This window comes from Hypanus sabinus, unplaced genomic scaffold (assembly GCF_030144855.1).
Source record: "Hypanus sabinus isolate sHypSab1 unplaced genomic scaffold, sHypSab1.hap1 scaffold_336, whole genome shotgun sequence".
NCBI classification, from domain to species: Eukaryota; Metazoa; Chordata; class Chondrichthyes; order Myliobatiformes; family Dasyatidae; genus Hypanus; species Hypanus sabinus.
This window is the reverse complement of record NW_026781240.1, coordinates 441,970-465,516: the sequence shown is the minus strand read 5'-3', so window position 1 is coordinate 465,516 and position 23,547 is coordinate 441,970. Positions and strand designations below refer to the sequence as shown.

Here is a 23,547-nt window from a genome sequence, read left to right as displayed (position 1 = left end):
CCCCGGGAGTGTATAATGTCATACGGTGGAGGGAGCTTCACTCCGTGTGTAACGTCTGTATTCCATCCCTCATCCGTCTGGTACTCGGGACCTCATGGTCTCACGTGTGATATTATCGTCAATTTCAACTGTCTGCGAGAATCAGGTAGCCAGGAAAGGCCTTTGGTGGAGATGAGATTCTGGGCATCCGACCTCCCTCAGCCTGGAGCTGAGACGCTACTGTGCCAGTGTGAGGAGCTCCGACCCACTGTTGCAGTGCACAGGGTGCGGAGGCAGCAGAAACATCAAATAAAACTCGAGTCCGGCACCACGACAGGAAGTTACAACGGTTTATTGATTTCATCATGGCAAATGTAAATTAAACAATGTGTGAGCTGCTGACGTGGGGGAATAAATAAGCTGCTCCCGACTCACTCACAGTCACACACAATTAACTGACCGAGTGACAATTTAAATAATCAGTCCCGTTTCTCACCGTCACTCTGCATCGGGGAACCGATGATTATAAAATCACACTTCAGGGCCGTGTCCGGGATCGCTGCAGATCCAGGGTCACTGCCGAGCGATTTGTCAATTTAACATCATTATATCGGCCAGGCTGCCGAATGCACCGTCCTCACCAAAGGGAGCAAAAGGATTCTCTCCCGGGATCATCCCCCCCACCCCGTGACACCGGTGTCCCAGACTGAGCCCCGGACCCCGGGCTCTTCCTGTCTGGATAATTCCCCGGGGTGTCCCGTGGGAGTCTCGAACACGCACATCCGGCGGTAGTTGACCAGCCGGACAACAGGCGGAAATACGTCACTGCGGGACCGCTCCGAGCGTCACACAGCGCGAGACCCTAGCCGGTTCCGTTAAAACCGTTGGGAATCAGCCCCTGCGCGTGGCCGTTAAAGGTAACGGCGGGAGTTAAAGGGGAGGGCGGGGAGTCGGCCAAATGTCCGCATCCCGCGGATGTTCACAGATCCACTCTCAGTCCGGGGCTGGGTTCCTGCAGAGATCTCAGTTCCTTCATCCCGGTCTCACTGAACTGATTCCCCATCAGCCTGAAACAGATTGGAGAATAAAGATGAAATAAACGATTACACAACAGTGTCAGTAACAGGGGTCTGGGGTTAATGTTTCAACAACACTCACAGACAAATATCACCAGAAAACCCGCGGATCAGCTGATATTTTATCACATTGAACAATAACACAGACACTCACCTGATCCACTTCAGACTCGGGAGGGTCAGTATGAAGCGGCGGAGAGCGGGGACAGATCGGTCTGTCAGAAAGTTGTATCCCAGGTCCAGCCACGTCAGTGATGGGTTTGTACTGAGAGTGGAGGAGAGATACTCGGCACCAGAATCTGTGAGACTGACATTGACCAGCCTGGAGATGAGATAGAGTGAGGGTGAAGGACACAGAGAGACAGGAGACGGTACAAATCCCCAGTGTTTATCATTAACACAATTACTGATCACATTAATGTTCAGTGTCAGACACCAAGTGTCTGTAAACACAATCTCCCACAGTCTGGTACTTACCACAGTTTCTGTATTTTACACTCCGTGTTCCTCAGAGCCTCAGACACCAGTTTCACCCCTGTATCACCCAGTTTATTAACACTCAGGTCCAGCTCCGTCAGTGATGGGTTTGTACTGAGAGCGGAGACGAGATCCTCGGCACCAGAATCTGTGAGACCGACCTGGTTCAGCCTGGAGATGAGAGAGAGTGAGGGTGAAGGACACAGAGAGACAGGAGACGGTACAAATCCCCGGTGTTTATCAGTAACACAATTGCCGATTTTTTTCTTCAGCACGACTGCGCAAGTCGGCCAGTGAGAACAGCGAGAAGAGTTTAAAAGGAAGACAGATTTACAGAGCGAGCGTCAGAGGAGCGCGAGACAGAGTAGGAAGGCTTTGGCTCAACGGGGCTTCGGCGATAAAGGGTCGAGGCGAGGTAGGTTATCTGTTTACAATACAGACAGAGAGTATGTGTGTGAGGCTGGTTTTCTGTGCTCGGTGTCAGATGTGGGAGATCCTGGAGACTCCCGGACTCCCGGACGGCAACATCTGCACCCGGTGTGTCGAGCTGCAGCTCCTTAGGAACCGAGTTAGGGAACTGGAGATGCAGCTCGATGACCTTCGTCTGGTCAGGGAGAGCGAGGAGGTGATAGAGAGGAGTTACAGGCAGGTGGTCACACCGGGACCACGGGAGACTGAAGAAATGGGAAGACTGAAGGAGAGGGAAGGGCAAGAAGCAGGTACTAGTGAATACCCCTGTGGATGTTCCCCTTGACAATAAGTACTCCTGTTCGAGTACTGCTGGAGGGGGGGACGGCCTACGGTGGGGGGAAGTGTGTATTGGGGGTAAGCAACAGTGCCTGTATCTCTGGCAGAGAGTCTGGCCCTGTGGCTCAGAAGGGTAGGGAAAGGAAGAGAGAGGATGGCAGTAGTGATAAGGGACTCTATAATCAGGGGGTCAGACAGGCGATTCTTTGGATGCAGGAAAGAATCTTGGATTGTAGTTTGCCTCCTAGGTGCCAGGGTCTGGGAAGTTCGTGATCACGTCCAAGATATCCTGCAGTGGGAGGGAGAACAGCCAGATGTTGTGGTACATATTGGTACCAGTGACATAGGTGGGAAAAGGGAAGAGGTCCTGAAAACAGACTACAAGGAGTTAGGATGGAAGTTGAGAAGCAGGTCCTCAAAGGTAGTGATCTCAGGATTACTGCCTGTGGACCGCGATTAGATTAGGATGAGGTGGAGGATAAACGCGTGGCTGAGGGATTGGAGCAGGAGGCAGGGATTCAGATTTCTGGATCATTGGGACCTCTTTTGGAGCAGGTGTGACCTGTGCAAAAATGACGGGTTGCACTTGAATCCCAGGGGGACCAATATCCTGGCAGCAAGTTTTGCTAAGGCTGTTGCGGAGAGTTTATATAGAATTGCTGGGGGTGGGAAATGAACTGATGTGATGGAGGAGAGGAAGGTTGGCTCACAAATAGAGAGAATTTGGAGAGTGTGAAAGGGAGGATACGCAGGTGATAGAGAAGAGAGGCACTCAGTCCAATGGTTTGAGATGTGTCTATCTCAATGCAAGAAGTATGACGAATAAAACGGATGAGCTTAGAACGTGGATCAGCTCTCGGAGCTGTGATGTGGAGGTCATTACAGAGACTAGGATGGTGCAGGGGCAGGAATGGCTACATCAGCTGTCAGGCTTTAATTGTTTCAGAAAGGACAGGGAGGGAGGCAAAAGAGGTGGGGACCTGGCACTGTTGATCAGAGATAGTGTCACGGCTGCAGAAAAGGAGGACGTCATGGAGGGGTTTTCTAGGGCGTCTCTGTGGGTGGAAGTTAGGAACAGGAAGGGGTCAATAACTACTGGGTGTTTTGTATTGCGTACCCAACAGTAACAGGGATATCGAGGAGCAGATAGGGATACAGATTCTGGAAAGGAGTTTTAATAACAGGGTTGTTGAAGAGTGAGATTTTAATTTCCCAGATATTGATTGGCATTTCCCTAGAGTGAGGGGTTTAGATTGCGTGGAGTTTGTTATTGACACTATATGTAGATAAGCCTACAAGAGGAGAGGCTGTACTTGATCTGGTTTTGGGAAATGAACCTGGCTAGGTGTCAGGTCTCTTAGTGGGAGAGCATTTTGGAGATAATGATCACAGTTCTATCTCTTTTACCATAGCATTAGAGAGGGATAGAAACAGGCAAGTTAGGGAAACCTTTAATAGGAGTAAGGAGAACTATGAGGCTATCAGGCTGGAACTTGTAAGCATAAATTGGAGGAACGGGGATTGGGAAGAGAGATCCCTCGGGAGGAAGGGGTTTGGGGAAGAGAGATCCCACAGGAGGAAGGGGGATGGGAATGAGAGATCCCACAGCAGGATGGAATGGGGAAGGCAGATCCCACAGAAAGAAGGGGGATGGTGATGAGACATCCCACAGGAGGAAGGGGGATGGGGATGAGAGATCCCACAGGACGTAGGGGGATGGGGATGTGATATCCCACAGGAGGAAGGTGGACGCTGAGGAGAGATCCAACAGTTAGAAGGAAGGTGGAGTGGGAACAGACAGCCCAGAGGATGAATGGGGGATGGGGAAGGGAGATCTCACAGTTGGATTGCTACCCATTCCACGTGCTAGTGAGGCTAGAAATAGGAAGATAATGCAGCTAAATACGTGGCTGAGGGGTTGGTGCATGAGGGAGGGGTTCATGTTTCTGGACAATTGGGCTTTCTTCCAGGGGAGGTGCGACCAGTTCGAATTGGACAGTTTGCACCTGAACTGGAGGGGGACGAATATCCTTGCCGGTAGGTGAGCAAGTTCTGCTCCGGAGGTTTTAAACTAGATTGCAGGGGGGGGGGGAACCAGAGTGTTAGAGCAGATAGTGAGGTGGAGGAGGATAAGGGACATGCGAGGACTGCTTGTATAGACAGATATCAAAGGACTGTACATGATAGAAATGTTCTCAGTTGCATCTATTTCCATGCAAGGAGTATTGCAGGTAAGGCAGATGAGTTTAGATCGTGGATTGGCACGATGATATCGACATTATTGCTATTAGTAAGACTTGGTTTGCAGGAGGGGCAGGACTGGCAGCTTCATGTTCTGGGTCTCCATTGTTCCAGACGAGATAGGGGGTAGGGATGAAAGTGGGAGGAGTGGCATTACCAGTCAGGGAGAATATCACAGCTGTGCGTAGACGGGACAGCCCGGAGGGTTCGTCTACAGAGGCCATATGGGTGGAGCTGAGGAACGGGGAAAGTGTGAGCACACTAATAGGGTTGTATTATAGACCGCCCAGTAGTCAGAGAGAATCGGAGGAGCAAATCTGTAGAAAGTTAGCAGACCGATGTAAGAAACAGAAAGTTGTAGTCGTAGGGGATTTTAACTTTCCACATATTGACGGGGACGCCAACTCTGAGAAAGGGTTAGATGGCATGAAGTTTTTCAAATGTGTTTCAGGAAAGTTTTCTAAATCAATATATTGAGGTACCAAGGAGAGAGGGTGCAGTACCTGATCTCCTATTACGGAACCAGACAGGTCAGGTGACAGAAGTATGTGTTGGTGAACATTTTGGGTCCAGTGACCATAATGTAATTAGTTTCAAGATAATTATGGATAAGGATGGGACTGGTCCACCAGTTAAGTTTCTGGATTGGAGAAGGGCCAATCTTGTGCAAATGGGAGAGTATCTGGGAACAGTGGATTGGCATAATTTTTTTTCTGGCAAGGATGTGTTCAGTAAGTGGAACGCCTTCAAGGGTGAAATTTTGTGAGTGCAGAGTTTGCATGTTCCTGTCAGGATTAAAGGCAAAGTTAACAGGCATAGGGAACCTTGGTTGTCAAGGGATATTGGCGATCTGCTTAAGTAGGTGTTTAGCAGGTATAGGCAACAGGGAAGAAATGAGATACTTGAAGAGTACAGAAAATGCAAGGGAATACTAAAGAAGGAAATCAGGAAGGGAAAAAAGAAGACATGAGGTTGCTATGGCAGATAATGTGAAGGTAAACCCGAAGGGTTTCTACAAGTATATTTAGGGTAAAAGGATAGTAAAGGACAAAATTGGTCCCCTAGAAGATCAGAGTGGTCGTCTCTGTGTGGAGCCTCACGAGATGGGGGAGATCTTAAACAGTTTTTTTTTGCATCAGTGTTTACTCAGGAAACTAGCAGAGCGAATATGGAATTAAGGCAAACCAAAAGTAGTGTCATGGAACATATAGAGATTAAAGAGGAGAATAAAGTTAGATTAATCCCCCGGGCCTGACATGATATTCCCTCGGACCTTGAGAGAGACTAATGTAGAAATTGCAGGGGCCCTGGCAGAAATATTTAAAACGTCCTCAGCCATGGGTGCGGTGCCGGAGGATTGGAGGGTAGCCCATGTAGTTCCGTTGTTTGAAAAAGGCTTCAAAGTACACCAGGTAATTACAGGCCAGGGAGCCTGACATCAGTAGTAGGTAAATTATTGGAAGATGTTCTGAGAGATCGGATATACAAGGATTTGGACAACCAAGGGCTGATTAAAGATAGTCAGCATGGGTGTGTGTGTGGTAGATCGTGTTTAATGAATCCTGTAGTGTTTTTCGAGGAGGTTACCAAGAATGCATATGTAGGAAAGGCTGTGAATGTTGTCTACATGGACTTTTGTAAGGCCTTTGACAAGGTCCCACATAAGAGGCTAGTCACTAGCCTAAAGGTCACTAGTCTAAAGGTCCAGACACTAGGTATTCATGAAGAGATTGTAAACTGGATTCGAATTGGCTATGTGGGAGAAGACTGAGAGTGGTAGTGGCTGATTACTTCTCAGACTGGAGGCCTGTGACTAGTGGTGTGTCTCAGGGATCTGTGCTGGGACCACTGTTGTTTGTTGTCCATATCAATGATCTAGATGATGATGTGATAAATTGGATCAGCAGGTTTCCGGATGACACTAAGATAGAGGCGTTGTGGACAGCGAGGAAAGCTTTCAAAGCTTGCAGAGGGATATAGACCAATTGGAAAAATGGGCCAGAAAATGGCAGATGGAATTTAATGCAGACAAGTGTGAGGTGTTCCATTTTGGAAGGACAAATCAAGGTACGACATAGATGATAAACGGTAGGGCACTGAGGAGTGCGGAGGAACAAAGTGATCTGGGGGTTCAGATACATAATTCCCTGAAAGTGGCGTCACAGGTAGACAGGGTTGTAAAGAAGGCTTTTGGCATCCTGGCATTCATAAATCAAAGTACTGAGTATACGAGTTAGGATGTTATGGTGAGGTTGTATAAGACATTGGTGAGGTCAAATGTGGAGTATTGTGAGCAGTTCTGTTCACCTAACTATAGGAAGGATATCAGTAAGATTGAAAAAGTGAAAAGAAGATTAGGATGTTGCCAGGTCTTCAGGAGTTGAGTTACAAGGAAAGATTGAACAGGTTAGGACTTTATTCTTTGGAGCGCAGAAGAATACGGGGATATTTCAAGGAGGTTTACAAAACTCTGAGGGGTATAGTCAGGGTAAATGCGAATAGGCTCTTTCCGCATAGATTAGGAGAGATAAAGTACAGTAGTACGGCTTCAGGGTGAAAGGGGAAAGGTTTAGAGGGAATTTCTTCCCAAAAGGTGGTGAGAGTGTGGAACAAGCTGCCATCTGATGTAGAAAATGCGGACTCACTGTTAAGCTTTAAGAATAAATTGGATAGATGCATGGATGGGAGAGGACTGCAGGGTTATGGACTGGGCGCTGGTCAATGGGACAAGCAAAATAAAGTTTCGGTACAGAGCAGAAGGGCCGAAGGGCTTGCTTTCTGTGCTGTAGTGTTCTATGATTTAATGATTCCATGGGGAGGAGAGTTCCCACAGGCAAAAGGGGAATGGGGATGGGGGAGAGAGATCCCAAAGGAGGCAGGGGATGGGGAAGCGAGATCCCAAAGGAGTATGTGGGATTGGGAAGAGAAATCCCACAGGAGAAGGGGGATGGGGAAAAGAGATCCCACAGGAGGAAGGGGAATGGGGAAGAGATCCCTCAGGAGGAAGGGTGACGGGGAAAAGAGATCCCACAGGAGGAAGGGGAATGGGGAAGAGATCCCACAGGAGGAAGGGAGATGGGGAAGAGAGATACCACAGGTGGATGTGGGATTGGTAAGAGAGACCCCACAGGAGGAAGGGGGATGTGGAAGAGAGATCCCACAGGAGGAAGGGGGATGGGGAAGAGAGATACCACAGGAGGAAGGGGGACGGTGAAGAGAGATCCCACAGGAGGAAGGGGGATTGGGAAGAGAGATACCACAGGAGGAAAGGGGATGGGGAAGAGAGATACTACAGGAGGAAGTGGGTTGGGAAGAGAAATTCCACAGGACAACGGGGCATGCCAAAGAGAGATCCGGCAGGAAGAAGTCGATGGGGGAGATGGATCCCACAGGAGGAATGGGTATGGGGAAGACAGTTCCAACAGCAAGAAGGGATGGGAAAGAGAAATCCATAGAAGGAAGGAGGATGGGGAAGAGCGATCTCACAGGATGAAAGGGAGATGGGGAAGAGAGATCCCACGAGGAAGGGGGATGGGGAGGAGAGATCTCACCGGAAGGGGGGGGTGTGTGGAAAAGATATCCCACAGGAGGATGAGGAAAGTGTAATGAGGGATGGGGCCGAGATTCCAAAGAATGGAAGGGGGATTGGGATGAGAGGTCCCACAGGAGGATTCTTAGGGTAAACGATAATCCTACAAGACGAGAGGATGCAGCAATTTTTTGTACTTGTGTGTTGGGTCTGAACAGAGGCCCAGAGGAGATGCGTCCTCGCTCTTTGCGTATCTGGAAGTGAGCAAAGTTACACAGGGGGCAGGGCAGTGGGAGGACAATCTCACAATGGTATTTCTTTCCTTCTCACTGGGACAGTCTGCTGACGGTCTCTTGTCCCTCACTGGGAAGGGGGTGTGAATCTCTGACCCACCTGCTGCAGTCAGTGTCGGTCTGGCTGTCAGTAACAGTGAGAAGGAATATTGTCAATGGACGTGTCACAGGAGGCGAGAAACACGGCCATTCCTGTGATTTACTACCAATGGCAGTTGTTCACTGATCTGATGAAGTCTCCAACATCCCTTCACAAGGAACAACAGAAAACTCCAGTCCTTGGTGAATTACTGACCGACCCCCTGGGCATTTGTCATAATTGTTCACAATTTGATTTACTTCAGATTTACCGAAATTCCTTTGGATTGAAACAACACAATGAGACAGTATCACAGTTCAGAGTGAGAGATAAACCAAGCTACCTCAACACCTGGCACTTGTGCAGCCCGGGTCCCAGCCGCTGGAATCCTTCACACTGAATGTGGCAGTCCTGCAGGTAGAGCTGTTTTATTGTATCACAGAGTCCGATGACATGAGACAGGACCGCGCAGTCAACCGGGGTCAGTGTCATTCCACTGAATGAAAGTGTTCCCACAGATTCCAGTGCGGCCTGAGCCAGTCCACAATTCTGAGACTCAAACAGGTAGTGCAATGTGTTCAGGAGGCTCTTTTTACCAGCTTCACTCCTCGTGTTTCCACTCTGGCGTTTAACCTCCTCCTTCACCCAGTCAATCACCCGGCAGGTTGTTTGATGAGGAAATGGACCCAGAAACTCCTCCAGGCCCCGAGCTGTCATTGGGGAGGAGAGACCAGCAACAAAACGGAGAAATACATCAAATCGCCCATCTGTCGTGTTGTGGGCTCCAGTGAGGAATTTCAGGATATCCCCGGGATGTGGATTCAGGAATTGTGCGACTGCAGCTACAAACTCTTGGATGGTGAGGTGTGGGAATGTGTACACCACGCTCCGGGCAGAATCCTCTCTCTCCAAAAGCTCCATCAGGAACCCGGACAGGAACTGGGAAGGCTGCAGATTGTAGCTGATCAAATCTCCGTCTGTAAACACAATCTTCCTCTCGGACACTCCTCTGAAGGCCATCTGACCAACCCTGTGTAACACATCACGGGGGTTCTCAATCTCACGGCCGTGGTTTTTCAGGATGTTGTAAATATAGTAGGAATACAGCTGGGTGATGGTCTTGGGAACTCGCTGCGGGTCCCTGACTCTTTGTGTGAAGAAGGGGCCCAGTGCCAGAGCGAGGATCCAGCAGTAGGAGGGGTTGTAGCTCATGGTGTACAGGATCTCGTTCTCCTTCACGTGTTTGAAAACAGCTTCCGCCACCGTCTGATCTTCAAAATACCTGATGAAATATTCCTTCCGTTCCTCACCAACAAATCCCAGGATTTCAGCCCAGACACTGATCTTTGCCTTTTCCAATAAATGTAACGCAGTGGGACGGGTGGTCACCAGCACTGAACACCCTGGGAGCAGCTTGCCCTGGATTAAACTGTACAAAATGTCAGACACCTTGCACTTGGATTCAGGATCTGTGCATGTGTACTGAGTTTCTGTGTCTCTCCGACTGTCAGAAAAATTAATTTGGTCATTGAATTCATCCAATCCATCGAATACGAATAACAGTTCCTCTGTCTGTTTCCAGATCTCTCCCAGCATATTCCCAAAGTAAGGATAATGATCCAGAATCAGTTCTTTCAGGTTTATTCTGCAGTTAATGGAGTTCAAATCCCGGAATTTGAAACTAAAGACAAACTGGAATTGTTGGTATATTTTCCCCGTGGCCCAGTCATAAACAATCTTTTGTACCATTGTTGTTTTCCCGATCCCTGGGACTCCGGCCACTGCTGCAGACATCCCGGATTTGTTTCTAAGGACAAATCTTCCCAATTTTTGAACAAAGCTCTTCTTGAATAACTGATCAGTCCGGATTTTTTCCAGCTTACCACGGAGATCTTTTTCTCTCCACTCCTCGTGGTCTCTGCCTCTTGCCAGCAGCTCATGTTCCACCAGTCTCCAATCTCGAACAGTAGAAATGACCGTGAGCTCAGCGTATCGATCAACCAGCTGGAAAACCTTCACCTTCTCCCTCATCAGGATCGTGTTCACTCTCAGTTTTTCAGTCTGTGTCCGAAGAGTCTCCATGTGTTTTCTTCGAACATCTTATGATGGACAGAAATAGGTTGTCAACGCCTGATCTGATGAACATGGAGCATACAACATATGTTCTTTAAATAAAAAAAAAAAATCTTGTGAAAGACATTGTTTGGGTGAAATTCGGAGATCAGAGATTAGAGTGTCTGAAGATGAATGACGGCCCAGAAACAGTTCTGATCTGACTCTGATCCGCTGTTAAAGGCTCCACTCTCCCCTCTGTTGGTAGTTTGCAGATTCCCCGGTGTTCCAGCGAGCACCAAGTGCACACGTGATTCTGGAGAGGAGAGTGTTGTGTGGAGAGGGTGGTTTCACTGCTTTCACTGCTCAGCTTCTGCTGAACTGTGCAACACCGCAGAGGGTAAGAGTGGGGGTGAGGGGGGCATTTAATTGCTCTACTGACTTTTACTTCTCTCACAATGGAACCCATGTTCTTGACACTCCTTTAGAATTAAGCTGTCAGTACTGAGCCACAGAAAAGGAACATAATTTCAGTTTCCTTTTCCAGGCTGAGCCAGACACGCTGTGACGCACCCCGCACTGGCCTACAGTCTCTAATTCTCTGAGGAGCTAGTACATGAACCCAGGCAATTCCCCGATGATGTGTGGAAGAGCAGGAAGCTGAAGAGGATGTCAGCGGTAATAGGGAACTCTAAAGTCAGGAGGGCAGGCAGGCAATTCTGTGGACACCGATGGCACTTTGCCTCTCAGGTGCCATTGTCCGAAATGTTTCTGGACGCGTCCACAATATACTGAGAAGGGAGGTTGAGCAGAAGTCGTGGCAAACGTTGGTCAAAACGACATAGGAAGAGAAAAGGGAGGAGGTTTGGAAAACAGAACACAGGGGGTTAGGAAAAAAGCTGAGAAGCAGGAGCTCAAAAGTAGTGATCTCAGGATTGCTGCCTGTACCACCCGACAGTGGCAATAGGAATAGAATGAGGTGGCAGAGAAATGTGTGGCGGAGCATTTGGAGCAGAGGGCAGGAATTCAGATTTCTGGATAATTGGGACCACTTCCGGGGTAGGTAGGACCAGTACAAAAGGCACGGGTTGCACGTGAATCCGATGAGGACCAATATTCTTACGGGCAAATTTACTGGAGCTGTTGGAAGTGTTTTAAACTAAAATGGCAGGGGGACTGGAACTAGGACGATAAAGCTGTGGATGAACCAGCAGTTTTTACAAGTAGATGATGGGTTTAACATGAAGGTAAGGAAGGACAAGCCAATGACTGGGTTCAAATACAAACAGGGCAAAGTGTTAAATTGTACTGCATAGACAACATTCAAAAGGGTGGAGATGCAGGACTAAACGCATTGTATTTAAATACGCGCAGCATTCAGAATAAGGTGGACGAACTTTTGGCGCAATTGGAGTTTGGTCGGTATGATGTAGTGGGCATCACTGAGTCGTGGCTGAAAGAAGACCATAGCTGTGTGCTTAACTTTAAAAGATTTACATCTTATCGAACGGACAGGCAGGAAGCCATAGGCGTTGGTGATGTGGCTGTGCTGGTTTGAGGTGGAATCACATCTGTAGATAGAGGTGACATAGGCTTAGAGAATGATGAAGCTTTGTGGGTGGAGATAGGAAACTGTAAGAGTTAAAAAAAAACTTTATAGGGACCCTATATTGGCCTGAAAATAGCGAATGTGTGGGGTTGAGATTGCAAAGGGAATTGGAAAAGGCGTGTGTTAAAGCCAATGACGCAGTTGTAATGAAGGACTTCAATGTGCACGGGGAATAAGAAAATCAAACAAACGTCAGGAGTCCGATCGCAAGAGAGGGAATTTATTGAATTCCCACGAGATTGCTTTTTAGAGCAGCTGGTGCTTGAGACGACTCAGTGAAAGGCTATCTTTGATTGGGTGTTGTGTAATAGCCCGGATCTTATGAGGGAGCTTAATGAAAAAGGACCATTAAGAGGTAGTGATCATAATATGAGTGAATTCATAATTCAGTTTGAGAGGGAGAGGCATAATTTACAGTATCAGTATTGCAATGGAATAAAGCCAATTACAGAGGCACGAGAGAGTAGCTTTCCCAGGTAGATTGGAGAAAGATACGAACGGAGATGGCTGAAGCTTCTGGGAATAGGTCTCAAGTTGCAGGATGGATACGGCCCATGGAGGAAGAAGTTCTCAAGTGACACGTGTAGGCAACCATGGGTGACAATGGAAGTTAAGGATTGCATAAAAGCCAGGGAAAGGGCATACAAGATAACAATAGTCAACTAAAAAAACTATAAGTAGGGAAAAGATGAAATATGAGGGCAGAAAACCCATTAATATAAAACAGGATAATAAACAGTTTTTTTCAGTTATATAAAGATTAAAAGGGAGGTGAGAGTCCATGCTGGAACATTGGATAATGTGCACTCTGCATATATCTTCACTGTTCCAGACGCTAGCAGTCTGCGAGTGACAGGCAGTAGGAGTGACTGCCATTGCTATCACAAAGGAAAAACATCTCGGCATACTGCAGCTCACCTGGGCCAGATGGACTGCATCCCAGAGATCTGAGAGAGGTTGCTGAAGAGATGACGGATGGATTGGTCATGATCTTTGAAGAATGACTTTATTCGGGCATGGTCCCGGAGGACTGGAAGATAGCAATTGTCACTCTACTCTTTAAGAAGGGAGGAAGGCAAAAGAAGGAACATTATAGGCCAATTAGCCAATCCTCAGCGACTGGGAAAGAGTTGGAGTCTCTTATTAAGGTTGAGATTTCGAGGTGCTTGGAGACTAATGACAATAGAAGTTAGCATGGTTTCTGTCAGAATTCATCATGCAGTAAGAAGCAGGGTGACAAAAGAGTCAGTGGATGCCATTTACTTGGATTTTCAGAAGGCATTTGATAAGCTGCCGCACAGGAGTCTCCTTAACCAGATAAAAATCTATGACATCACAGGAAAGATACTGTTATGTGCAGTGGAATTGCTGACAGGCAGCAGACAGCGAGTGGGAATAAAAGGGGCCTTTTCTGATTGGCTGCCAGTGACTGGTGGTGTTCCGCAGGGATCAGTATTGGGACCACTGACTTTCAGATTTCTAGTCAGTGATTTAGATGATGGAATGAATGGATTTGTGGCAAAATTTGCGGATGATACAAAGATAGCTGGAGGAGTCGGTAGTGCGATTGCAGCAGGACTGAGGCAATTTGGAAAAATGGGCAAAATGGTGGCAGATGGAATACAGTGTTGGAAATGCATGATAATGCATTTTGGTGAAAGGAGCGGACTATTATCTAAATGGGCAGAAGGTCCAAGAATCAGAGGTGTAGAGCGACTTCAGAGGGACCTCGAAGCCTCGAGCAAAACTCACAGAAGATTAAAGGTCAAGTCTGTGGTAAAGGCGGCAAAAAAGAGAATCGAATATAAATGCTGAGCCTTTACAAGACTGTATAGTCAGGCTGCACTACAGGAGTGTTGTCAACAGCTTTTCAGTACCTCGGAAAAGATGTGTGGTCATTAGAGAGAGTCCCGAGGAGATTCAAAAGGATGATTCCAGGAATGAAGGGGTTAACAAATGATGCATGTTTTGGCAACTTTGGGCCTGTACTCACTGGAATTTTAAGGAATGCAAAGGAATCTCTTTTAAACCTGCAGAATGTTGAAAGGATCAGATAGGGTAGATGTGGAAAGGATGTTTCCTGTGGTAGGTGCATCCAGAACTAAGGGCCAGGGCCTCAAAATTGAGGGGCGATCCTTTACAACAGGTAAGGAGGACTCTTTGAGCCAGAGAATAATGTCTGTCTGTAAGGCTCTGCCTCAGACTGCAGTGGAGGCCGAACCATGGATGTAATGAAGGCAGAAGTTCCTGATCGGTCAGGGCATCAAAGGATATGGCGAGAAGGCAGGTGAATGGTGTTGCGTGGAATCCGGGATCAGCCATGATGGAATGGCGGAGCAGACTGAATGGCTGAATGGCCGAATTCTGCTCCCATGTCATGTTCGTATGGAGGAATAACAACAAATCTCTGCTCCACTTTGGATCGGTGGTGTGAGATTTCCCTTGCTGGAGTTGGATGTTCTAATTGGAATGGTTTGGCTTCAGTTTTGTCAAATCTCCAGATATTCGGCCCTACAGAAAAGGTGTTGTGACAAATGCAAATTGCTTCGTGTCCTCCAGCCACAGCAACAAAAACCTGTCTCCCAGACTCTGACAGTCTCTAAACAGGCCTCTAAAGAGACGTATTCAGACTCTCAGTGTGAAATACAGACTTTGAGATTTCCGTTCCATCACTTACCTTCCAGATGCTTGGGCATTTCAGACAAACCCCGCTCAGTGTCCATGTAGGCGAACTGGCCGTCACCTGTTCAAACAGATTAACCTGCATGAAGTCTGTTCTGTGTAATACTGTAAATTCATCAGCATTTACATCTGTAACACGCAGTGTATTGTTCACCATACCTCGCTCCCGTATTTCATTCAATATTCTACTCAGCTTCGGTAAGTGGTGATGTAGTTTCACAAAGGATTCCCACATCACCATCCGGGCCCCGGAGCCCTTCTCCATCACCAGATCCAGGAGGAGTTTGGAAGCGCCCGCTCGGTTTCCCTTCTCCGCGAGCTCAGTCACGCTCTGCAATGAACAATGGGGAATATATTGAGGAGCAGAGGGATGGGTACAAATCAACCCTGAACATGGACTGACCCAGCACATTCTGCTCGTCACAGATCACTGACAGCCATTGAATTGTTCGTAGTAGGAAAAAGAATTTAAAAGAAGTTAGCATGGCCAGTGATGACTTTCAGAACGCCACAGATTGCGGGGTACTTATCCACTTGGCAAGGATTAAACGGAGCTGTCATAGTGTGAGTGAGCCAGAGATAAAGTAGGTTATTGAGGCTTTGTGTCAGAGAGGGTTCAGTGAGGAGAGGCGGAGGCTTTAGGTAGATCTTGGGTAATATTTCCTTTATCTTTTCACAGTTAGAGCAGTGGGAGAGCCAGGCAGGATAGTGGGATGCGGTTCCTACAGGATGCGGCAAGACAGGGAGACATTGAGTGTCCCCGATAACTACACCTTCAGGAATTTCATCCAGCTGCAGCTTAATACAGAATGTGCTGAGGAATCGGAGCTGGAGCTGGGTGAACTCAGGATCATTCCGGAGGCTGAGAGATTGACTGACAGGCTATACAGGGAGGGAGCTATACGCAAGGGGCAGGACGCAGGGAACTGGGTGACTGTCAGGAGAGGGACGGGAACAGGCAGCCACTACAGGAAACTCCTTGTAACAGGGATACGGCTTTCTGTTTCGGGGTATGGCCTCGCAGATGAAAGCCACAGTGATTATGCCTCTGGCTCTGAGTTCGGCTTTGTGACTCGGAAGGGATGAGAAGTGCTGAGCTGCACTGACAGGGGGAGTTCAATGGTGAGGAGAACAGACTGGAGATTCTATTTACGAGAACAGGATTTTTGGATGGTGTCTTGCCAAGGTCAGTGATACCTCGTATCGACTCCGAAACTTTCTTAAGGGCAGCATGAGCAGGTCTTGGTCCACGTTGGTACCAATGACAAGAGTAGGAAGTGTGATGAGATTCTGCAAAGTGATACAGATCCAAAATTTCTTGGAAGTGTTGTCGAAGGTAGATGGCGTTGTAAAGCTTTTTGGACATGGGGCTTCATAAATCAAAATATTGAATACAGACTTTGGGATATTATGTCGAAGTTGATGTTGCAGAGGCTAATTTGAAGCAATGTGTACACCTACCTCCGGGAAGTATATCAATAAGATTGAACGAATGCAGAATAAAATACAGATTGTTAGCAGGAGTTGAGGATCTGAGATATAGAGGAAGTGTGAATAGGCTAGGACATTATTCCATAGAGTGTCGGAGGACTATGAGAGATGTGAAAGAGATATACACGTTTATAAAAGGTATACAGAGAGTTATTGCGAAAATGCATTTATTACTGAGGTTGAGTGAGACTGGAATTAGAGATCATTCGGTAATGATGACAGTTGAATGGTAATATGAGGGGGAACTTGTTCACTCAGAGGTTGCTGAAGAGCGCGCAACGTGCTGCCATCTTAATTGTCGATGTACATTCGAGTTGATTATTTAAGATCAGTTTGGATAAGTTCATCCAATGGGGGAGTTTTGGATGTCTCCAGCCCGGGTTCAGATCAATGGGACTATGCAGCTAATAGGTCGGTGTGGACTAGATGGTCAGAAGAGCCTGTTGCTGTAAAATAGGGTTTGATGACTGACTAGGTGAAACTATGGCCGGGTCACTGTTGATTTTCACCAGGGTAATCCCTGGTGAACAGCAGCAGCTTCACCCTTCACTGCCAGGCTCCATGAGGGGTCCAGTGCCGGCCAACAGCTGGAAACTGGCGGTGAGGAGCAGCCAGCAAACTCAGGACTATTGTGCATGTGTGACAGACCAAAGCCGACAGGTGGTATTGTTGAGTAAGAAGTTTTGACTGAAATTGTCGGCTGCCTCACGTGGAATGTCGTGTTCAGTATGGTGTCTGGCTCTTCAATAATATTCATTCTGGGTGGTAATAGGTGAACGCACTCCAGTAGCACGAGGACCATTAAAAAGCTGTTTCTTTGTAATTCTATGTTAGCTGTAGATGTTTGGAATATTTTCAGTGGCACTAATGTTGCACTTCCCATGTTAACAGTATATGCTGTGGTAATTACAAACTCAAATTGGAAGTCACAAGGAACAGAATGTAACAGAAACATGAGGCATGTTGGGATATTGATCAAAAAAAGGGTCAGCAGTTCAAATGAGAGACGATAGTCAGTGTTGCCTGAGTTGAAAATGGGGTTGAAGGTAGACTGAGAATGAGCTGACAAATAAGTCACTATATATTTGATTAGTGGGAATCCCGTGGGTCATCAAGAGAACACAGATTGGTGAATGGCAATTGAGGTCGAACATTGGGAACATGATGAGATGTCAGACTGAGTGGTGTAAAGTGGTTCTCTGTCCACTTGCAATGTCCGTCAAGTATCACATCACTAAATGCATTGTCTGTATCCTAATCTTCCCATAAATGAATGTGATCAGAAAACTGGAGAGAGGCTTGTATTGGTTAATAAAGGTTCAGGGTTTCTGCAGAAGAAAACTCTTTTCTTGATGTTCACCACATGCATTACAGGATTTTCATAGCCCGGAGGCACCGTTACAGTGGTTCTGTCGGTCTGTGACAGATTCAGTAGAATCTACACTCAGTCTATGTTCCTCCCACTTACGTGATACTCTCGCCCGGTGAAGTGATCCTCGCCCATTAACATGAAGCTGACTCCCTCCACACCCTCCTCAATCGCCTGCTCCAGACGCTCCATGTAGAATCTCGTCAACCGGAACAGTTGGTGATCCTCACAATTTGACAGCAAGGCGTAGATGGCGGAGTTCAGATCTGTAGTCGGTCATAGAACATAAAATAGTAGATGTACCATGCGTATGCGGACACGATGCCATTTTAAACCAATCCCATTTTCAGGAACACGGTCAATGTCCCCCGTTCCCAGCCTACTCATGAGTTCAAATGCCTCTCAGACGCTGCTGAGTATCTGTTTCCAGTCCCTCCCTCGGCAGCTCATTCCAGACACCGATCACTCTCTGTGGAAAACCTGCATCGTAAATCCCCTTTAAACTTTACCATCTAAACAGACCTGTTACCTCAGGTTTTTGTGGTGAAACTCGTCTGCACCCTCTACAGACCCTCCACATCATTCTCGATTTGTGCACAATACTGAAATTGTCTCTTAACCAACGCGTATCCAGTTACAGTCTAACCTTAACAAATACCTCAACTCATCGTTAGCACACTACCAATTGTGTTGCCACCTTCAGGGAGCTGGGCACATCCATCACAAGACCCGACAGTACATCAATCTTATTATCAATCCCAACATTCACCGTGCACATTGCGCGCGAATTTGACCTCTCAAAATGCAACTTCTCACATTTGCCTGAATTATTTGTACTTGGTGACTCTCTGTTCCTATTTCTAACTGGATGCCGAACACTTTGACAACAGTCCCAAATTTATTCAACTCCTCCAACTCTGTAAATCAACGAATAAGTCCACCCAGTATATCATATGATTAACCTGTTTGATTCACACACACGACGCATGGTGAAACAATGATCCTTGCAGACACTACTGGTCAAGGACCTTCAGCCAGAACAACGCTCCTCTCGTGCTGACTCCATTTTATGTACCCAAGGCGACTTTGAAATCAACTTACAGATCCTCAGCACGAAACGCGAAGGTTATTTTTTTCACTATAGGTGCTTCCTGACCTGCTGAGTTCCTCCAGCATTTTGTACGGTGCCCTCTCCACTTATTATTTTGTTTTACTTTAATCCTATTCGCCAAGGACATTTCATTGCTTCAGTAGCATCCCCCCCCCCCCACCCCAGATTCCCTGTGTACAATTTCTCTTGTTCACTGTCTCCTGCACCCAGCCCGTCCTCCCTCAATATAACGTTCTTTAACTCGGCCACAGAAAACAAACACCGGGAACTCCCCTCACCTCCATTGTGCAACAACCCGTTAATCTGGGGAGAATTCACCATTGCCCTTCCAAACAGAAAACAACATCTGTTTCTCTCACTGGCTATCGGAGGCATTTCCCACATCAGAGTGTACCAAATGCTGACAGAAATTCTATCTGTTCCCTCGACTGTTACATTGCCCGCTGTTGTATTCCTATCTGAGTGTTACCCACTCCCACCTTATTCAGGGGCTCCTTCTCCTTTCACTCAGGTGAAGATTTGTGTGGTGAGGGGAGCGATTCGATCATTCCCCTCGTTAGGTCCTTGCGCTGGAGCTGGTGAATTGTTCCAATGCTCATGGACTCTTTACCAGTTGGAACAATGACTCCGTTTGATGGTACCTTCTCTCTGCCCCTTTATCTCCCAAGTTTATCCCTCTGAATTATTGACGATTTGATTACACGTATACCATGATGACAGAGTTTTAATGAGAAAGAGCCCAGTGAACATACCCGTGTCCATTCTGACTCTGACTGACGTTGGTTGATTATCGTCTGTTTGTCTGACGTCCGGGTGGAAGCACGCCCCACCTGCTGGCAATGACCTGAATTACACAAATAAAAAAGTATGATTCAGTTACTCTGTCCTTCAAATATAAAACACTTATGTAAGGTCACTGCTCATCTCCGACATTCCATGGAGTAAATGGAAATCGGTACAAAGACCTCCAACTAAACACAAAGTTCAAAAAGATAGCAAGGAAATATAAGGAAACTTACTTAAAGGAGCAATGCACTGAAGCTGAAGAAGCCAACAGAATTGTAAAAAACAGACATCTGTTGCAGAAGATTAGAGAAATCAAAGGAACATTTCATGTAAAATGTCATAGGAAATGACAAAGAAGGGAAGGACCTTACAGAAGCAAAGGACATCAAAGGGAGTTGCCAGGAACACTCAGAAGAATTGCAGAAAGATCCAACAGCGAAGACATTAGCAATGACTCCCTCAGCGATCTAGAGCCAGACATTCTGGAAAGTGAAGTCGAATGGGTGATAGAAAACATTGCCAATAATAAGGCTGCAGGATGTGATAGGATTTCAGTAAAATTGTTGAAAATTCTAAAAGGTGATGCTGTAAAAGTGTTGCATGCAATTTTCCAGCAGATCTGGAAAAATATAAACAACAATGACTTTTAGGCTGGATTAAGATCCGTTTTTATCCCAATACCCAAGAACGGAAATGTAAAGTATTGTTCAAATTACCGATTTTTTTTCACGTGCTAGAAAGGTAAAGCTAAAGATTGTGCAAGCAAGACCCGAGCAATATATGGAACACGAACTGCCAGATAGAAGCTGCTTTTAGAAGAGACAGAGGCACCAGAGACCAAATTGCTAACCTACGCTGGATAATGGAGAAATCGCGAGAATTTCAGAAAAGTATTTATCTATGTTTTATTGACTACTCGAAAACCTTCAGCAGTGCGGTCCATAATAAACTATGGCAAATCCTTAAAGAAATGGGAATACCGTTACATCTGTTCTGCCTTATGAGAAACGTGTACAAAGATCAAGAAGCAACAGTTAGAACGACACAGAACAACAAACTGGTTCAAGATTTGGAAAGGAGTATGAGCAGGCTGCATATTGTCACCCTGCTTATTTAATCTATATGCTGAGCATATGAGGAATGCTGGTCGAGAGGACTCAAAATGTTGCAGTGAAAATTTCCAGACAGAATATTAACAACCTCAGATATGCAGGTGATTCTATTCTAATGGCTGAAAGTGAGGAGGATCTGAAGAAGCTTCTAATGAAAATGAAAGAAGAATGTTGAAAGCTGGCTTCTTGCTCAATATTAAGAAAACCAGCCAGTCCTATTAACTTTGTGGTAATAAATGGAAAGGAAGTGGAAGCAGAGACGGATTTTTTCTTCCGTGGTTCAAAGATTTCTATAGATGGTAAATGTAATAGCCTTTTCAAATTTATTGGGTAGGAGAGCTATTTTGTTGCATTGGAAGGATCCTAATTCACCTACTGCTTTTTTCTGGCTCTCCTCCATTATGCTTTGTTTAAACTTGGAGAAAATTAGAAGTCGGACGTTCGATACATCTTTCAAATTTGAACAAAGCTGGCCACCTTTTATTCAATATTTTCATAAGATCTAAGTTCTTTACTTTTCTTTTTTTTTTGTTGTTTTCTTTCTTTTCTTTCTCTCTCCGTGAAGTTTCAGATTTGACCAGAAGGACGTTTTCCTCTTTTTTTGTAATCTTGTCCTCAAATGGACTGACCAGTCCCCCCCCTTTTTTTTTGTTTTAGGTTAGTTTAGTGTTTTTTTCTCTCCTATAAATAGAACATTTCCAGTCTTTTTTTGTATGAATTGTCAAGAGGAGTTGTGGTTCTCTGTTTATATATAATAGCCTAATATTATATTACACATGATTTTGACAGTGTATATCATTTTCTATTTTGTACATTTATTCTATTAGGTATTTGATATAACTTCACCGCTGATTTGTATCTATTCATATAAATTTTTTAATCAATAAAGAAAGATTGAAAATGATGGTAAATGCAGCGTATTAAATGGCAGTTGCTTCTGGGGAGGGCAGTAATTTCAAATTTAGATAAAATACTGAAGTGCAGAGACATAACATAAGGACTGTAGAGTCAAGTATATAGTATTTCCAGTTGTGGTGTAAGGCTGTGAGAGCTGGACTATTAGTAAGGCTGAATACAAAATAATCAACGCCTCTGAACTTGGATGTTGGGGGAAAGTGTTCGTTGGACAGCAAGAAGATCGAACAAGTCAATACTTGGAGAAATACGCCAGACTTCTCACTAGGAAGCTTGAAAAGCTCAATTATTTTGACCACATCATGAGGGGGCAGGATTCTTTGGAGACGACTCTCATGTTCGGTAAAACAGAAGGCAAAAGAAGGAGAGGATGACAGAAGCTACAATGGATAGATAATATTATTCAGGAAATGCCTATGCCCTTGGGGTATCTTAGAGAGGCAGTTTCGAGTAAGGAGGCTGTTGTATTTGGCTGTGTTCATGTGTTTCATGTATGTTTTGAATGACTATTAAACTTGAACATAAATTGGACAATGATTGTATCATAAACAATAAAAAAAGAATGAATTTACATGTTTTCAGTCAATAACAGACTTGAAAATGTTGCATTTTGTCCCTACTGCAGACAGGGAGCAATCATACTCCAAGCATCTGACCACACAACACCCACTGGGACAGCCTGCTGGTCCAAGGTGGGTCTATTTACTCTGCTGTTTAAACCCAGACACCTCAAACAAAAGGCAGCCACCGGTTCCCTCCAGCCCACCGTGTCAGATAGTAAGATCGTGACTTGCTGTCAAAATCACTCCGTCTCCGCACTTGCAGGCAACACTTTATCGGTGTCCACTAAAAATATGCTGAAGCCTTCTCCATCCTTGCTCATTCTGAGGAGATAAACCCCCTGAACTCCCACTTCAATCCATTGCCCTGACAGCTCCGCCAACTCCTTGCTAAGGAAACTCCTTAATAACGAAACCCATATCTCCATTGGTTGGTATACTAAATTGGTATTTGGTGTCTCCAATGAGAGACAAGTAAATGTCACGTCACTTCACGAGAGATACCGGGCACGCGCAGCATGCTTAAATCTTCTCAACGTCAGACCGAGGGTGACGAATTTCCGCGAGAGGGCGCGCGTGGGCAGTGGGCGGGGCGGTGAGCTGTCGAGTGCGGTAGATGGGGAGACTGTCGAGTCAGTAACAGGGAGCGGGGAGCGCGTCCCTCGGTCCCGTACAATGCGGACCAGCTCACCGAGTGTGTCATGGTCGATCCGCAACCTGCTGGGATACAACATTAACACACAAATCTCGATGTATGTACTTAATCAATGTATGGTTTCTTTTCACATGCATAATATAATTATTATGCAGAACTTATCCTGACAGCACTTCAGTAGATCTGGAATGATTGCAACTGGCACTTCTACATTTATTCAGTCTCACTCCAGCTATTTCCTATCTTCCTTGGTACAGAAATGTAATGTCTCAAGGAGCAGTGTTTGGGTAAATGAGACTCACCGAACTTTCTCCTGACTGAATTAATGGAAACTCCGAGTCAGAAGGGTTCTGTCGAATTGATGATCTCCGTTCTCGGGCTGGTTCACTTGTTGCTGTTCCCTTGTTTTCAGTTGTGGTTTGCATCCAGTTGTGGGCGTCTCTTCCAATAAATCTCTCACCACAGGTCTAACTTCAACGAAAGAAGTAATGAATTATGTTACTAAAACAAACGAGAACAAAGCGTTAACCTGACATTTAAATTTTGAACGCATATGTCATGATCCGAGTGAAGAAATCAGTAACTGTCCCTCAAACTTTACAAAACCTGATATGGGATACAAAGGAACACAGACAAAATGCTGGAGGAACTCATCAGGCCAGGCAGCATCTGGATGTCAACGTTCCTCTCTTCCAGCTGCTTAGTTCCTCCAGCGTTTTGTGGCTGTTGCTTGGATTTCCAGCATCTGAAGATTTTCTCTTGCTCGTGATGGAATACAAGGAAG

At 46.0% G+C, this 23,547-nt stretch overlaps 1 protein-coding gene across 4 annotated transcripts in view; it reads right to left on the bottom strand.

Annotated features, from left to right (window-relative positions):
- Positions 1 to 306: 306 nt before the first annotated feature.
- The window catches only part of LOC132388505 (NACHT, LRR and PYD domains-containing protein 3-like), a 35,914-nt gene continuing 12,673 nt past the window's right edge, over positions 307 to 23,547 (bottom strand). For 2 of the 4 annotated variants that reach the window (XM_059960873.1, XM_059960872.1), the window contains 9 exons: positions 23,066 to 23,234; positions 19,488 to 19,579; positions 17,724 to 17,890; positions 14,924 to 15,095; positions 14,760 to 14,825; positions 8,765 to 10,520; positions 1,533 to 1,703; positions 1,210 to 1,377; positions 307 to 1,046 (listed from right to left, as the gene is read on the bottom strand). In XM_059960873.1, coding sequence (XP_059816856.1) covers positions 959 to 1,046; positions 1,210 to 1,377; positions 1,533 to 1,703; positions 8,765 to 10,520; positions 14,760 to 14,825; positions 14,924 to 15,095; positions 17,724 to 17,890; positions 19,488 to 19,497 — 2,598 coding nt within the window. In that variant the 5' untranslated portion in view covers positions 19,498 to 19,579; positions 23,066 to 23,234 and the 3' untranslated portion in view covers positions 307 to 958. Of the gene's footprint in view, positions 1,047 to 1,209; positions 1,378 to 1,532; positions 1,704 to 8,764; positions 10,521 to 14,759; positions 14,826 to 14,923; positions 15,096 to 17,723; positions 17,891 to 19,487; positions 19,933 to 23,065; positions 23,235 to 23,547 lie in introns of those variants that run through there. The other 2 variants (XM_059960874.1, XM_059960875.1) reach the window with 2 other exon arrangements.